This window comes from Scomber japonicus, chromosome 19, assembly GCF_027409825.1.
Source record: "Scomber japonicus isolate fScoJap1 chromosome 19, fScoJap1.pri, whole genome shotgun sequence".
In the NCBI taxonomy this organism is placed as follows: Eukaryota; Metazoa; Chordata; class Actinopteri; order Scombriformes; family Scombridae; genus Scomber; species Scomber japonicus.
In genome coordinates this window covers 33034988-33052086 of record NC_070596.1, presented here as the reverse complement: position 1 = coordinate 33052086, position 17099 = coordinate 33034988, and the positions used below count along the sequence as shown (strand labels likewise).

Below are 17099 nucleotides of genomic sequence, written 5' to 3'. Positions count from 1 at the left end.
TACATCATAGTACTACTATACTACATCATAGTACTATTATACTACATCATAGTACTACTATACTACATCATACTACTATTATACTACATCATAGTACTATTATACTACATCATAGTACTATTATACTACATCATAGTACTACTATACTACATCATACTACTACTATACTACATCATAGTACTATTATACTACATCATAGTACTACTGTACTACATCATAGTACTATTATACTACATCATAGTACTATTATACTACATCATAGTACTATTATACTACATCATAGTACTACTATACTACATCATAGTACTATTATACTACATCATAGTACTACTATACTACATCATAGTACTACTGTACTACATCATAGTACTACTATACTACATCATAGTACTACTATACTACATCATAGTACTACTGTACTACATCATAGTACTACTGTACTACATCATACTACTATTATACTACATCATAGTACTATTATACTACATCATAGTACTACTATACTACATCATAGTACTATTATACTACATCATAGTACTACTATACTACATCATAGTACTATTATACTACATCATAGTACTATTATACTACATCATAGTACTACTATACTACATCATAGTACTACTATACTATATTATGTAGTATTGTATAATCTGTACTGTGTACACCCAGTTATCGCGAGATTTCAGTCGATCAGATCCCGCGACTGAATCGTCACTGTTCGCTCCCGACACCAAAACAAAACCGGAAAAAAACCGAAACACGCGACAAACGTCTCGCGGGGAGCGGGAAACGTGACGCAGAGAAAAGAAGAGAACGATCAGTGGCGGGAAAAGGTCCCGGTAACAAGTAAACAACAACAAACGGGAGGGGGGGCTCGCGCAGGTGCGGTTCAGTCACCAAGGAAACGCGAGGAGGGGGGTGGGGGGGGGGCGCGGCGGCGGGAAATGTTCGGTAATGGTTCGGGATCGGTTTCCCGCGCTCACCCGTCCATGGTCCGCGAGGAGGAAGAGGAGGAAGAAGCAGAGGAAGAGCTGGCCCGCGAGCCTCCCGCACAGCACCGCACCGACCACGCAGAACAACACGCTCACTTCCCGTTTGGTGACGTCACGGGAGAACATGGCGGCTCGCGGACACGCCTCAGATCAGCGGATCGATAATCAATAAATCAGCTGATCTGTGTTTGATCTGTTTTACATCAAAGGGAAGGAAAGGGTTGAAGACTTAAAGATGAATTTAATTTATTCAATAAACTGAAACTGTTTACTTTTATAAATAAAAAGACAAAACAAAGAGTTCAAAGAAAGGAAATAAAGAATGAATCAAATAAAAACAGCTGGATGTGAAACACGTTAATGAACACGTTGGTTTTTATGTATTTATTAATATTTCTGCTTGTCTTTTAAATATAATGTATATATATATATATATATATATATATATATATATATATATATATATGCTTCCAGTTTGAACCCAGAAGCCTGAACTGGTTTCTATATATAATTATTATAACATTAAAAACAGCTGATCTGACTCCATGTTGTGTGTGATGTCTTTAGTTTAGTTCTGCAGTGTATAAAAATAAAGAGAAAAAAAATTTGATATTTTGAATGAAATTACTCAAAACACTGTCAGATGAAGTCTTTTAAAAAGTGTAAAAATAGGTGTAGGATGGTGTAGGATGGTATAGGATGGTGGAGGATGGTATAGGATGGTGTAGGATGGTATAGGATGGTAGAGGATGGTGTAGGATGGTATAGGATGGTAGAGGATGGTGTAGGATGGTGTAGGATGGTATAGGATGGTAGAGGATGGTAGAGGATGGTAGAGGATAGTAGAGGATGGTATAGGATGGTAGAGGATAGTAGAGGATGGTAGAGGATAGTAGAGGATGGTAGAGGATGGTATAGGATAGTAGAGGATGGTATAGGATGGTAGAGGATGGTATAGGAAGGTATAGGATGGTATAGGATGGTAGAGGATGGTAGAGGATGGTAGAGGATGGTATAGGATGGTAGAGGATGGTATATGATGGTAGAGGATGGTATAGGATGGTATAGGATGGTGTAGGATGGTATAGGATGGTGTAGGATGGTAGAGGATGGTATAGGATGGTATAGGATGGTAGAGGATGGTATAGGATGGTGTAGGATGGTATAGGATGGTAGAGGATGGTAGAGGATGGTATAGGATGGTATAGGATGGTAGAGGATGGTAGAGGATGGTAGAGGATAGTAGAGGATGGTATAGGATGGTATAGGATGGTAGAGGATGGTATAGGATGGTGTAGGATGGTATAGGATGGTAGAGGATGGTATAGGATGGTATAGGATGGTAAAGGATGGTATAAGATGTCTAGGATGGCAGAGGATGGTGTAGGATGGTATAGGATGGTGTAGGATGGTATAGGATGGTATAAGATGTCTAGGATGGTGTAGGATGGTAGAGGATGGTATAGGATGGTAGAGGATGGTGTAGGATGGTAGAGGATGGTATAGGATGGTATAAGATGTCTAGGATGGCAGAGGATGGTGTAGGATGGTATAGGATGGTGTAGGATGGTATAGGATGGTATAAGATGTCTAGGATGGTGTAGGATGAATGTTTTATGAGATAAATGTTTAACAGAGAGCAGAATCAGCTGATCAGTGATTTCAGGTCGGAGTTGATCATCGTCCACTTCTGAGGATCTTTGTCTGTAAACCGGAAGTGAAGATGTATAGTGTTTCCGGTTGGCTGGAGCTTCTTAAACTGGGTGAAAGGTGAGGAAGGTGAGGAAGACTTCAGGCTGTCATTGTTCCGCTTCACCACCGACACACACACTCAGCCCCGAGAAGACCCGACCAGACCCGACCGGAACCGACCAGACCCGACCGGAACCGACCATGCTGCAGAACACCGGGTGAGTATTATAATTAACGTCCCGCTGCACACCGGGACCGGGACCGGCTGCGGCTCACACCGGGACTCTACGGTAACTGTATCGGTAACCGGGAGGAGGTTATGAACAGCTGCGGAGTTTAACTCTGAACTTCTGATGTTTGACTTTTATTTATTTATTTATTTATATATATATTTATATATTATATAAGTTTAAACCAGCGGGAAATAAAATCTGAAATAAACAGCTGTTTGTCTTTATTGTAGCTCAAATATTTAAAGTGTGTGTATTTGTGTGTGTTTGTGTCACTGTGTGTGTGTGTGTGTGTGTGTGTGTGCGTGCGTATGACACTGTGTGTGCCTCTGTGTGTGTGTATTTGTATTTGTGTGTGTGTGTATTTGTGTGTGTGTGTGTGTCTCTGTGTGTGTGTGTGTGTGTGTGACACTGTGTGTGTGTGTGACACTGTGTGTGTGTGTGACACTGTGTGTGTGTGTGACACTGTGTGTGTGTGTGTGTGACACTGTGTGTGTGTGTGTGTGTGTCTCTGTGTTTGTGTGTGTGTGTCTCTCTGTGTGTGTCTCTCTGTGTGTATTTGTGTGTGACACTGTGTATTTGTTTGTGTGTGTGTGTGTCTCTGTTTGTGTGTGTGTGTGTCTCTCTGTGTGTATTTGTGTGTGTGTATTTGTTTGTGTGTGTGTGTGTCTCAGTCTGTTTATGGTTTTATGTTTATTATTATTTTATATTTCAGCTGCTAGACTTTAACTTTTCTATCAGGCTTGATGTTAGCGTGCTAGCTAACTGTTTGCATGTGCTGCAGGAAGTTAGCTGGCTGCACGCTCTTCATCACTGGAGCTAGCCGCGGCATCGGGAAGGCCATCGCTCTGAAAGCTGCCAGAGATGGCGCTAACATCATCATCGCCGCCAAGACCGCCGAACCTCACCCCAAACTGCCGGGGACGATCTACAGCGCCGCGGAGGAGGGTGAGCTAACCGCTAACACACAGGAGCTAGCCGCTAACACACAGGAGCTAGCCGCTGACACACAGGAGCTAGCCGCTAACACATAGGAGCTAGCCGCTGACACACAGGAGCTAGCCGCTGACACACAGGAGCTAGCCGCTGACACACAGGAGCTAGCCGCTAACACACAGGAGCTAGCCCCTAACACACAGGAGCCAGCCGCTAACACACAGGAGCTAGCCGCTAACACAAAGTTAACGTGTTTATTCTCTGTATGTTCCTTACGTGTTCTCTACGTGTTCTCTACGTGTTCTCTACGTGTTCTCTGCGTGTTCCAGTGGAGGCGGCCGGTGGGAAGGCTCTGGCCTGCGTTGTTGATATCCGTGATGAGAAGCAGGTCGGAGACGCCGTTCAGAAAGCCGTCGACAAGTTCGGAGGTAACGAACACGTCTGAATATTAATGAGCTGATTCGTCCTCATTGGCCGTCACAGTCAGGTGACCCCGCCCTAGTAGTGACATCATCACAACGTCTGCTTCTGATTGGCAGGTATCGACATCCTGGTGAACAACGCCAGCGCCATCAACCTGACGGGAACTCTGGAGACGCCGATGAAGAAGGTCGACCTGATGCTGGGGATCAACCTGAGAGGAACATACATGACGTACGACACGCTACATACGCCACGCAACATACGACACGCAACATACGACACGCTACATACGACACGACACGCTACTTACGACACGCTACTTACGACACGCTACATACGCCATGCTACATACGACACGCAACTACGACACGCTACATACGACACGACACGCTACATACGACACACAACTTATGACACGCAATATACGACACGACACGCAACTTACGACACGTAACTTACGACACGACACGCAACACACGACACGCAACACACGACACGACACGCAGCATACGACACGCAGCATACGACACGCAACTTACGACACGCAACTTACGACACGACACGCAACTTATGACACGCAACTTACGACACGAAACGCAACTTACGACACGTAACGCAACTTATGACACGTAACTTACGACACGAAACTTACGACACGTTGCATACGACACGCAACATACGTCACGAAACTTACGACACACAACATACGACACGACACGCTACATATGACACGCAGCATACATCTTAATGAGCGTTAGTTAACGAGCCGCTGTGTTTCAGGTCTAAGATGGTGATTCCTCACCTGTTGAAGAGTCGCTCTCCTCACATCTTGAACCTTTCTCCTCCTCTCAACCTGAACCCCATCTGGTTCAAGAACCACACAGGTAACCATGGCAACCAGCTCCTCGCATGTCCCATCATGCACCTGAGCAGCGTTAACATGTATGTTTGTGTTTCCAGCGTACACGATGGCCAAGTACGGCATGTCCATGTGTGTCCTGGGAATGGCCGAAGAGTTCAGAGGTCAAATAGCCGTCAACGCGCTCTGGCCCAAAACAGGTCAGTGGCTAACAGCTAGCATGCTAACATGTATGACCTGTGGATGGAAGCTAACTACAGTTAGCATGCTAACATGTATGAAGCTAACCGATCATGTGACCCGCAGCGATCCAGACGGCGGCCATGGACATGCTAGGCGGCTCAGACGTAGGTAAGCAGTGCCGCACCGCTGACATCATGGCGGACGCCGCCTACGCCATCCTGTCCCAACCCAAAGACTTCACGGGTCACTTCGTGGTGGACGAGGACATCCTGAGGCGGGAGGGCATCCAAGACTTCGAGCAGTACGCCGTCCAACCGGGTGAGAGCACGATGCTAACCTGCTAACATACGCTAGCATGGCTAGTCCTCATGCAGCATCATGTGATCTTCATGCTGGTCTCTGATTGGTTGACAGGTCACCCGCTGCTGCCAGACTTCTTCCTCGATGAGGCTCCAGAAAACCTGGCGAAGCAGATGGAGCAACACGGTGAGCTCTGATTATACTGCAAATAATACTACAAGTACTGCAATTAATACTACAAGTACTGCAAATAATACTACTGCAAGTACTACTAGTACAGATAGTACTGCAGATATTAGGGTTCTATAATAATGAGTACTAATACTGTGATTAAACTAGTATTGCTGATGTGTATTTAGCGCTCCCTGGTGTCCACTCAAAGAACTGTTTGTGTCTCTTGGTTGCTAGGGGCAACCCCAGCCTTTAAACCACCTTCATCATCATCATCGGCCTCCAGTGGACCAATAGAAAACACGTTTGATGTCATCAGAAGTGTCATCAACGAGGACGTCGTCAAGTCCACACAGGGCATCTATCAGTTTGACCTATCAGGTAACACTAGCACACGTCCATATAAGGACATCCTGTGGGCGTGTCTTTAACCTGAACCTGTCTGTGTCCATATAAGGACGTCCTGTGGGCGTGTCTTTAACTGAACCTGTCTGTGTCCATATAAGGACGTCCTGTGGGCGTTTCTTTAACCTGAACCTGTCTGTGTCCATATAAGGACGTCCTGTGGGCGTGTCTTTAACTGAACCTGTCTGTGTCCATATAAGGACGTCCTGTGGGCGTGTCTTTAACCTGAACCTGTCTGTGTCCATATAAGGACGTCCTGTGGGCGTGTCTTTAACCTGAACCTGTCTGTGTCCATATAAGGACGTCCTGTGGGCGTGTCTTTAACCTGAACCTGTCTGTGTCCATATAAGGACGTCCTGTGGGCGTGTCTTTAACCTGAACCTGTCTGTGTCCATATAAGGAGAACATGAGGGCGTTTGGTTCCTGGACTTGAAGAGCGGTGCTGGCAGTGCGGGGCAGGGTGAGCCGCCCGTCAAGGCTGATGTTGTCATGAAGATGGACTCCGGCGACTTTAGCAAGATGTTTGCAGGTAAGCTGTCACCATGGTAACCACGAAAGAGACAAACCACCGTGCAGATACTATTACTGCAAATATTACTACTACTGTAAATACTACTACTGCAAGTACTACTACTGTAAATACTACTACTACGATGGTGATGTTTCCATGGTAACAGCCGTGTTTGTCTGCGTGTTTAGGGAAGCTGAAGCCCACCATGGCGTTCATGTCGGGGAAACTGAAGATCAAAGGAGACATGACGCTCGCCATCAAGCTGGAGAAGCTGATGGGCCGCATGAGTAAGCTGTGAGCCTGAAGCTAAGCCCCGCCCACCAAGCCCCGCCCACATACCTCAACACCCATTCAGGCCTCGCCCACCGGTCTACAGGCCCCGCCCACCGGGCTACAGGCCCCGCCCACCGGTCTACAGGCCCCGCCTTAACGCTGAAGCTGTACATGTTGCCTTTACAATAAAACCACATTGATAATAAAGTTGAGATTGTGTGATGTCATCAGGTGTTTCTATAGCGACCGCCTGCTGGCACTGATGCTAAGCTAGCTGAAGCTAACGAAGCTAACACCAGCTGTTAGAACAACATCTGTTTTAACAAGAGTTAAATTAAAACATTCTTTATATTTCAGCTTTATATTAATATTTATCTTCTACTTCAGCCTCTCCTCCTCTGCTCCTCCTCTCTTCCTTTCCTCTCCTCCTTTCCTCTGCTCCTTTCCTCTCCTCCTCCTCCAGCAGGAGTCCCTCAGCATGTGGAGGTTTAGAGTATGGAGCTCATTATGATCATAGTATTAATAATTAATAATTATTATATGAACACTAATCCATAATTACAGCTGCACAGATCATTGATGTCTGATTGACAGCTTGGGGGGGGGGGGGGGGGGGGGGTTGAAATAATAAATGAATTAAAAACAGTGCAGAGTGAACTTTTCATTTATTGCAGTTTTGTTGTTTGTTTCAGTTTGAAATGTAGTGACATAAATGACCTGTTACCTCTAACTGTACTACAGTACAGTACTAGTACCTCTAACTGTACTACAGTATTTTCCAGATGTAAATATAAAACATGAATTGAAACTTCACTGAAACCTTTTCAACATAAAGAGCAGCTGCTACAAGTCACGTGACCAATCTAATTAATATATTAACCTGTGCACGCGCCAGCTGATCTGATCCATGAACGCGCAATCATCGATCACAATCACACGTGCGGCTGATTGAACTTCCGGTTGCACTGGTCCAATCAGCGGGCAGCTTGGGGCTCCAGGTGTGTTTTTAAGGCTCCGGAGCAGCGGCAGCTCCATCAGCCTCCAGCCGCTCTTCGGTCGTTCCCCGCAGGCAGAGACGAGAGAAACGGGCCGGACCATGTCTGCGGCTCCCGGACGGATGATGATGGCCTGGGTTTGGCTCAGCTTGGTGACTCTAGCCCGGCTCAACACGGGGGGAACCCACCGGGACGCGGACGGACGTGTGACCGGCCTGGAGGCGCTGCTCTCGGACTCTGAGCCGCCGGTGGAGACCAGGAGCGGCGGAAGCTTCTTTCCGGTGCCGGTGTGGAAGTTGTTAAAAGGTGAGAACACACCTGAGACACGTGACGCTCATCACTGACCCACAGACACAACTCACTGTCTCATCATACTAACACTAAAATAAAGCAGTTAGAAACACGAGTTAATTAAACCTGACTCACTGTCACTAAAAGTATTTATCATATAATATTAAAGCAGTTTATTTCCGGTAGTGTTGAGACCTGCTGTGTGAACGGCCTTGAGATGACTTGTTGTCTGGTGCTATATAAAGATTGATTTCTGTAACTCAGCAGTGTTTACTGACACTTTGAATATTAAACAGCTGATCTGGAGTAGAAGTATAAACTAATAACTGCAGTCAATGTTTCCTGAGTGTAGAAGCTGCTCATAAAACTGATCATGTATGAATCAGATTACCTTCAGGCTGACCTGTCTGTGTTTCAGGGCGTGATGATGATGATGATGATGGTGACTGTGGAGGAGATGAAGATTTCAGCCGGCCACGTTTTCTCTGCAGCAACAGTTCGCTCTCTGTTCGCTTCTCGCTCATCAGACACTCTGACCTGCGTCTGCTGGGTGAGTTTGATTCGTCCGCCTGCTGCAGCTCGTCACTGGTAACCTGACGTGTTGAAGCCATTTTCACCCAAACTTAAAGTTAATCTAACCTCACATACTGCTAATATTCAGACTCATTAGTCTACAACAGTCTCATATTCATAAATCAGTCAATGTTTAATCTCACAGGAAAGACTTCAGAACATTTTATACAATATGATGAAAGATGCATTTTATTTCCATATCTGAGTCACACTGGGAGAAGTCCACTATAAGAAATGCTGTTAAATGCAAAATGGGTCAAATTAGACCCTGAACACCATGTAAGGGTTGAGTCATCTCTTTTGGCTGTTTCATTCACATGATTGATGTGTTTGGTCTTTCTATCATTAAACATACTGAGGTTAAACTGCTTTACCTAAAACCAGCAGAAGCATCCTGATCAGTCTGAAGCTGGACTGGATGAAACTAGTGTAGTATTGAAGCATCCTCAGGTTGAAGCTCTGAGTGAGCACCAGTCCTGAACTGTTCAGACATGTTTCATATTGTCTGAAGGCTGCAGGTATGAAATGTTTCATGTTTTAAAGCAGAGCTGTAAAAACATCTTTCTCCCAGCGAGCTCTGATCATTTCATCTCTTCACAGACGGGAAGAAGTTGTCGACGTTGCCGGACGGCTGTCGTGGTTCTGCTCGTACCGTCGGGCCGTGGCTGCAGCTGGAGCTCCCCTATACCGGCTGCCACACGGCATCATGGGTAAATATCATGAGGCCATGGCTTCAGTTTAATTTAATGCTATAAAGTCCATTAGGATAAATGGAACAGCCAATCAGGTCTCATGCTATGGAAACATGAGGAAACCCTGCAGAGGTTCTCTCAGGAACTCAAAGACCCAGTCAAACATGTTTAAATGAAGTATTTTGAGTTCATGTTGAATGAACTTCCAGGTTCATGTACTTGAATCTTAACTTGTGTACAGAAACATTAATGTAGACATCTCTCCTCCCTCCAGATTTCAACCGGTGCACGGTCTCATCAGTTGAAGGTGCGTTACTTTGACCATCTGCTGCAGGCGAATGTGACCGGAGCAGCTTCCTGTACGAGTCCTGCAGCGTCGCTCCAACCGGAGCCACCGCTGGTCAAGTGCAGGACAACAGATGTCACTGTGAAACTGCCTCTGGGGGCGACACTGAGGAGGGTGAAGTCTCTGGGTCAGGATGGAGTCGTTGGGACAGCGCTCACAGTGTCTTCCTTAGGCGCAGTAACGGTGCAGATCTCAACACCAGAGAATACGGTGAGTAAGGTCCTAAAACATGATCAGTGTCCATGTTGGGTGAGAGCTAATCAATGAATCTCTTGCAGGATTCTGTGTTGGAAATGGTTTACTGCGACTCAGATGGGGAAATGTCAACAATGCTGGCGGCTTGTTTCAGAGCAGAAACACAAAGTGGGCTGGCTCAGCGCCCAAGAGCCTATTCAGAGTCTGACTACCGGTGGGAGCTGTTGAAGCAGTGGGAGTTGGCGAACTCTCCAACAGAGGAGGAGCCAGGGGACGACGTAAGCACTGAAGCGGAGAACCCGGGGGACGATGAGGCGGAGACGACCGAGAGTCCATCTGAAGGCACAACCGTCACAGCACCTGTAACCATCCAGGCAACTTACTCTGATTCAGAGATCTTTGAAGAGTGGGGATATGATGACATACCAGATGGACCGTTCACTGGGGACCCAACAGCTCTTCCTCCGACTACTGTCAGTACAACCCCCACGACTACAACTAGTACCACGACTACTGCCAGTACCACCCCCACGACTACTGCCAGTACCACCCCCACAACTACCACCAGTACCACCCCCACAACTACAACTAGTACCACAACTACCACCAGTACCACCCCCACAACTACAACTAGTACCACGACTACCACCCTCGCGACTACAGCATCTACAGCCAGTACCACCCTCGCGACTACAGCATCTACAGGCAGTACCACCCTCGCAACTACAGCATCTACAGGCAGTACCACCCTCGCAACTACAGCATCTACAGGCAGTACCACCCTCGCAACTACAGCATCTACAGCCAGTACCACCCCCACGACTACAGCCAGTACCACCCCCACGACTATAGGCAGTACCACCCCCACAACTACAGCCAGTACCACCCACACGACTATAGCCCTGACGACCACAACGAGCCCGGCCACGACCAGCGCTGCCCTGACGACCACCCCAACCACCACGACAAGCCCAGCAACCACCACAACCAGCACCGCCGCAACCACCACAACCAGCACCACCACGACGAGCCCAGCGACCACGACGAGCCCAGCTACAACCACCACGAGCCCGACCACCGCGAGCCCGGCTACGACCAGCGCCGCCCTGACGACCACCACGAGCCCGGCTACGACCAGCGCCGCCCCGACGACCACCACGAGCCCGGCTACGACCAGCGCCGCCCCGACGACCACCACGAGCCCGGCTACGACCAGCGCCGCCCCGACGACCACCACGAGCCCGGCTACGACCAGCGCCGCCCCGACGACCACCACGAGCCCGGCTACGACCAGCGCCGCCCCGACGACCACCACGAGCCCGGCTACGACCAGCGCCGCCCCGACGACCACCACGAGCCCGGCTACGACCAGCGCCGCCCCGACGACCACCACGAGCCCGGCTACGACCAGCGCCGCCCCGACGACCACCACGAGCCCGGCTACGACCAGCGCCGCCCCGACGACCACCACGAGCCCGGCTACGACCAGCAGTGCTCCGACCACAACTTAGAAAAGCAATCCCTCCACTCTCTCACCCCCCCCCCCCTCCCTCCTCACTCTTGTTTGAAATAAAATCTTTATCACGTGACATCTGGTCTGTCTTGTGTGAAATGGATGGGTCATACTGGTTTTTACATGCAAAACATATTTTTCCAGAAAAGAGCAATCAGTCTTCTAGCTTGAAGCCTTCAATCAATGCTGCTTGTTTAGAATTGAAACCATGTGTTTCAGGGTGTACCAGGATACAGAGTTTGGCTTGCAGGGGAACATACTGACCCACCATCTGTGAAATGCTCCATCACGCTGCCAAAATGATTGTACTCTTGAGCAGTCCCAAACACAATGGCACAGTACTTTTCTCCTCTAAACACTTACAACAAATATCTGGAATATTAGGACGGATTTTATTCTATTTTACTGGGGTGATATGAGTTAGCATTAGCCGTTTATATTCGTGCAATTTCAACCTTGTATTTTGCTGTGCCACTTCCCAGTCTTCAAGTATATCCTCCACAATATTGACTTTCCATGCTTCTAATCTGTCTTTGGATGATTCCTTTTCATGAGATATTAAAGATACTAGACCCCTTTTAGTCAGATTTGTCAAAGGTGGCTCAGACATTAGGTTTTCATTTTTTGAGATAAAATGTTTGAGTTGAAAATGTGTTAGTATATCATGCTCCTTACATGTTTGCCATTTCTGTACAGGTTCCCTACACATTGCACACCTTTGGTTGCCCAAAGCTTGAAACCACCATCACCTCTACCTGGCGTTGAATCATAGCAAAAACGAGATAAAGCAGGGATGTCTCGAACATGCTGGTGTACATGATACCAAATGTCAGACATTTTTAAGAAAAGGATTCTTTGTCTTTTGTTTTTCAATGTTTTAAGATCTGCTGAATATAGATACAGCTTGAGGGGCAGTTCTGATCAGGCGGGGAGTTCCTGTCCTCTGAAAAGAAGCCAACGCTGAAGTAACTTAGAGCTGCATTCTATCAAAAGGCCACCAGGGGGCGACCATCTCTATACAAGTCAATGGAGAATTCACCAACTTCTCACTTGATTTCTAACCTCAGTAAACGTTTTCAAAATGTGTTTATGGTCTCAATCGCTAGTTTAAAGCCTTCTTCAATGCAGTATGATGTTCATTTGGGACATTTTGGCCTCCCTGATTTTATATGTGACGATAAAGCAGGGTATGCATTAGGGCGTGGCTACGTCCTGATTGACAGGTTGATTGACCAATGTCCTTGAGAACCAGCCCTCGCAACCAATCACAGCCTCCCCGCTCCGCCGTTGGTCCCGCCTCATGCCCATATAAGTAGAATCCCTGTTTTTATTTTTCCCAGCATGCACCTGAAATGTTCAAGATGGCCGCTGCCTAGATTAGATACTATTGGCTTCCGAGCAGCAGTCCACAAACCAATGGGTGACGTCACGGATGTTACGTCCATTTCTTATATACAGTCTATGGTTCTGATGTAGTTGTTTGCTCAATATTTACCCAAGCTGGAAAAATATCTGAGCTAAAATAAAACAAATGTAATCGAGCAGACCAGTGATACCACCACTGCAGATTTGGAAGACGAAGGCCACCTCTCTCATACGGCAGGTAGAGCAACTTCAACGGCAGCCTAGCTTTTTTTATTGTTCCAAATAAATTTAGCAAGAACGTTAATTTGATCAAAAAACACTTAGGAAGTGGGATTGATTGAAAAGGTACAGGAATTTTGGCAGTATATCCATTTTTATTATATTAACCCGATCATTGAAATTGGCGTCACTGTCAAGCGGTTTAATGTATTTATGTTTTCTGTTCAATAGTTTTCAGGTTTAATTTTAACACCTAAATAAGTAAAACCATTTTTTGCATTCGTAAACGGTGTCTTTATAGTTGGTGTCAGGCGTTATTATTATAATAGTGATGACTTAGAGAAATTTATTTTATATCCAAAGAACTAGATTAGGAATACTACTCTTAAGCCTGGTCAGAAAAAGGATGACGTCATCGGCATACGAAGATATCCTATGTTCTTGTTCGCCTACCTGGACGCCCGCGAGGCCATCATCGGCTCTGACAGACATAGCGAGAGCTTCAAAGTTAAAGTCAGCTTTACTGTCAACTCAGTCACATGTACTACAAAAGGAATCGAGAAGACGTTTCTCACTATCCCACGATGAAAACAGATCAAGTGCACAGGCACATCAGATAAGACATGGACACTTCCTAATACTACAAAGTAAAAATTTGAAGTGCAAAAAAGATAAACAATAAAATTTAAAAAACTACCATATATATATATATATACCTGTATAAGTTAAGTTGTAACAGTGCAAAACAAGTTCAGCAGGTGGTTGTTGTCTTTGCACCACGTGGTCAGAAGCTTGACCTCCTTCCTGTAGTGGGTCTCGTTGTTCTTGGTGATGAGACCCACCAGAGTTGTATCATCCACAAACTTCAGCATGTGATTGGTGCTGTAGGTTGGTGTGCAGTCATGAGTCCGCAGGGTGAAGAGCAGGGACTGAGCACACAGCCTTGGGGGGGCCCTGTGCTGAGTGTGATGCTGCTCGAGGTGTTGTTGCCGACTCGTAATGCTTGTGGCCTCTCACTGAGGGAGTCCAGCAGCCAGTTGCAAAGGGAGGTGTTGAGCCCCAGCTGGTCCAGTTTACAGATGAGTAGTTGTGGGATTATGGTGTTGAATGCTGAACTGATGTCTATGAACAGCATTCTCACATATGAGTCTGTTGTGTCCAGGTGGGTGAGGGCTGGGTGGAGAGCAGAGCAGATTGCATCCTCTGGTATGCAAACTGAAAGGGGTCCAGGCTGGGGGGGGGGGGGGGGGGTGGACTTGATGTGTGACATGACTAGCTGTTCAAGGCACTTCATGATGATGGGGGTCAGAGCCACAGGGCGATAGTCATTGAAGCAGGATGGAGCAGCAGGCACACGGCCTGACATGTTGTCTGGGCCTGTTGCTTTGCGGGGGCTGATAGTGGAGAGTGTCCTCTTCACACTGGCAGCAGAGAGGCACAGAGCCTGATCATTGGGGGGGGGGATTTTATTTATTTTTGCAAAGAAGCTGTTGAGGTTGTTGAGCAGAGAGATGTTGTCGTCGCAGATCTGTGGCGCGGGCTTGTAGTCCGTGATGGTCTGAATGATCTGCCACAGGCGTGTCTCTGCTGTCTTTGAAGTGGCAGGTTCTCTTTTTGGTGTAGTCCTGTTTTGCTTTCCTGATGCCACGGGACAGGTTGGCTCTGAGGGCGTTGTCTCTGGCCCTTAGCAGCCGATGGACATCCCCCGTCAGCCATAGCTTCTGGTTAGCCCGAGTGAAGATGGTCTTTGTGTGGGTCACATCATCCACGCACTTACTGATGTAAGAGGTAACAGTGTCTGTGTGGGTGTTGTACGTGGGTGCTTGTTTGTTTCCCAGTCTGTTGTTGTCCTGAAGAGCAGAGGTGGCCCCCTCTGGCCACACATGTACCGGTTTCCGAACCGGTTTGGTGACTTTTACTCTCGGCCTGTATGCTTGCATTAGCATAACAGTAAAGTTTTCAGAGAGTCCAACGTGGGGGGGGGGGGGGGGGGGGGGGGCTTGTAAGCTTTGTAAGTGTAAACCAGATCCAGTGTTTTTCTCTCTTGATGGGAAATGTACATGCTGGTAGAGTTTTGGGAGGACAGTCTTCAGATCAGCATGATTAAAATCTCCAGCGAGGATGGTGAATCCATCTGGGTGTGCTGTCTGTTGTTCACTGATGGCCTGATACAGTTCACAAAGTGCCACATTCCTGTCACTGCTGTTGGAGGTTGAAGGGATGTATACAGCAACTAGCAAAATCGCAGTAAACTCCATCGGCAGGACGGATGCTAAAGTGAATAGCATCGGTGATAGTGGACAGCATTGTCGGGTTGAACGCTGTAAGTTGAACAGTTTTGAGACACTATTGCCCAAAATCTCTGCTACTGGGTTTGTATAGAGAACATGAATCCATCTAAGGAGTCTCTCTCCAAATCTGAATCGTGGTAGCAATTTAAAAAGATAGCACCATTCTGTTCTGTCAAATGTCTGTTGGGCGTCTAATGGCAGTACCGCTCTTTATCACCAGCTCTTTCATTAAGGACTCTTCTGATGTTATGGAAACCTCTTCTTGCTAGCATTTTACAAAGTCTTTTAGTGTCACTACACATCAGACTGATTGGCCTAAATGAAGAGCACTCTGGATGGTCTGTCTGGTTTTTGGATGAGGGTTATCATGGCTTGTCTCATAGTGGGTGGAAGAGTTCCTTCCTGGAAGCATTCTTTAAACATATTTAGAAGTGGCTCTACCAATTTAGTTTTAAATGTTTTATAATATTCTATAGGCAACCCATCAGGTGCCTTAACACTATTCATACTTTCTCCTCGGCTGTCATATATTCTGAAATGGACTGCAGGACTGTTATATCCCACATTTGACTGTAGAGGGCAGAAAACCCCAGGGACTTTTTAGTGCATTGTTTCTCAAAGTTTTCTCAAGTTTTTCCAGGTTTAGCCTCATTTATTAATTAAAATGTGTTTTTTTTGCAAATTACTGGATGTAGACCCGTGGTTCTCAACCTTTCTTCAGTGATGTACCCCCTGTGACGCTGTGTCATCCGTGTCTGATTTTGTAACTAACCCTAACCCTAACCCTATTTTAGGATTATAATAAAGATATGTTTTTGATAAATAAACGTCATTTTAAAGGATTTTTGAATTGATGCTATTTTTAATGTATATATATATCTTTAAAAATCTCATGTACCCCCTGGAGTGCCTTCAAGTACCCCCATTTGAGAACCACTGATGTAGACCAATACATGTAGAGATGCAACCTGGTCATTAAAATCATTACAAACCGGATTTATTTCTGTTTTTTCTGTTCGGCAGCCCTCAGTCCACTTTTGGGTTCCTAAACTGACCTCAGCTATCAAACTTTTGAGAACTCCTGGTCCAGCGGGTCTGTTGTTAGGGTCCCTGGTGGTGCTCTAGCGGGTCTGTTGTTAGGGTCCCTGGCGGTGCTCTAGCGGGTCTGTTGTTAGGGTCCCTGGCGGTGCTCTAGCGGGTCTGCTGTTAGGGTCCCTGGTGGTGCTCTAGCGGGTCTGTTGTTAGGGTCCCTGGCGGTGCTCTAGCGGGTCTGTTGTTAGGGTCCCTGGCGGTGCTCTAGCGGGTCTGTTGTTAGGGTCCCTGGCGGTGCTCTAGTGGGTCTGCTGTTAGGCTCCCTGGCGGTGCTCTAGCGGGTCTGTTGTTAGGGTCCCTGGCGGTGCTCTAGCGGGTCTGTTGTTAGGGTCCCTGGCGGTGCTCTAGCGGGTCTGCTGTTAGGGTCCCTGGCGGTGCTCTAGCGGGTCTGTTGTTGGGGTCCCTGGCGGTGCTCTAGCGGGTCTGTTGTTAGGGTCCCTGGCGGTGCTCTAGCGGGTCTGCTGTTAGGGTCCCTGGCGGTGCTCTAGCGGGTCTGTTGTTAGGGTCCCTGGCGGTGCTGTAGCGGGTCTGTTGTTAGGGTCCCTGGCG

The 17099-nt window shown here is 47.0% G+C and overlaps 1 protein-coding gene and 1 pseudogene across 1 annotated transcript; one reads left to right on the top strand and one right to left on the bottom strand.

The window, feature by feature from the left end:
* LOC128379755 (polypyrimidine tract-binding protein 3-like) overlaps window positions 1-1097 on the bottom strand; it is a 15492-nt pseudogene extending 14395 nt beyond the window's left edge.
* A 1652-nt stretch (window positions 1098-2749) lies between these two features.
* On the top strand, window positions 2750-7309 carry hsdl2 (hydroxysteroid dehydrogenase like 2). Its single transcript, XM_053340664.1, has 11 exons — window positions 2750-2905; window positions 3702-3865; window positions 4183-4281; window positions 4393-4507; window positions 5057-5160; window positions 5237-5335; window positions 5442-5636; window positions 5733-5804; window positions 6027-6170; window positions 6595-6723; window positions 6894-7309. The coding sequence occupies exons 1-11, from the start codon at window positions 2889-2891 to the stop codon at window positions 7001-7003; spliced, it is 1248 nt and encodes a 415-aa protein (XP_053196639.1). The 5' UTR covers window positions 2750-2888; the 3' UTR covers window positions 7004-7309.
* The last annotated feature ends 9790 nt before the right edge of the window (window positions 7310-17099 follow it).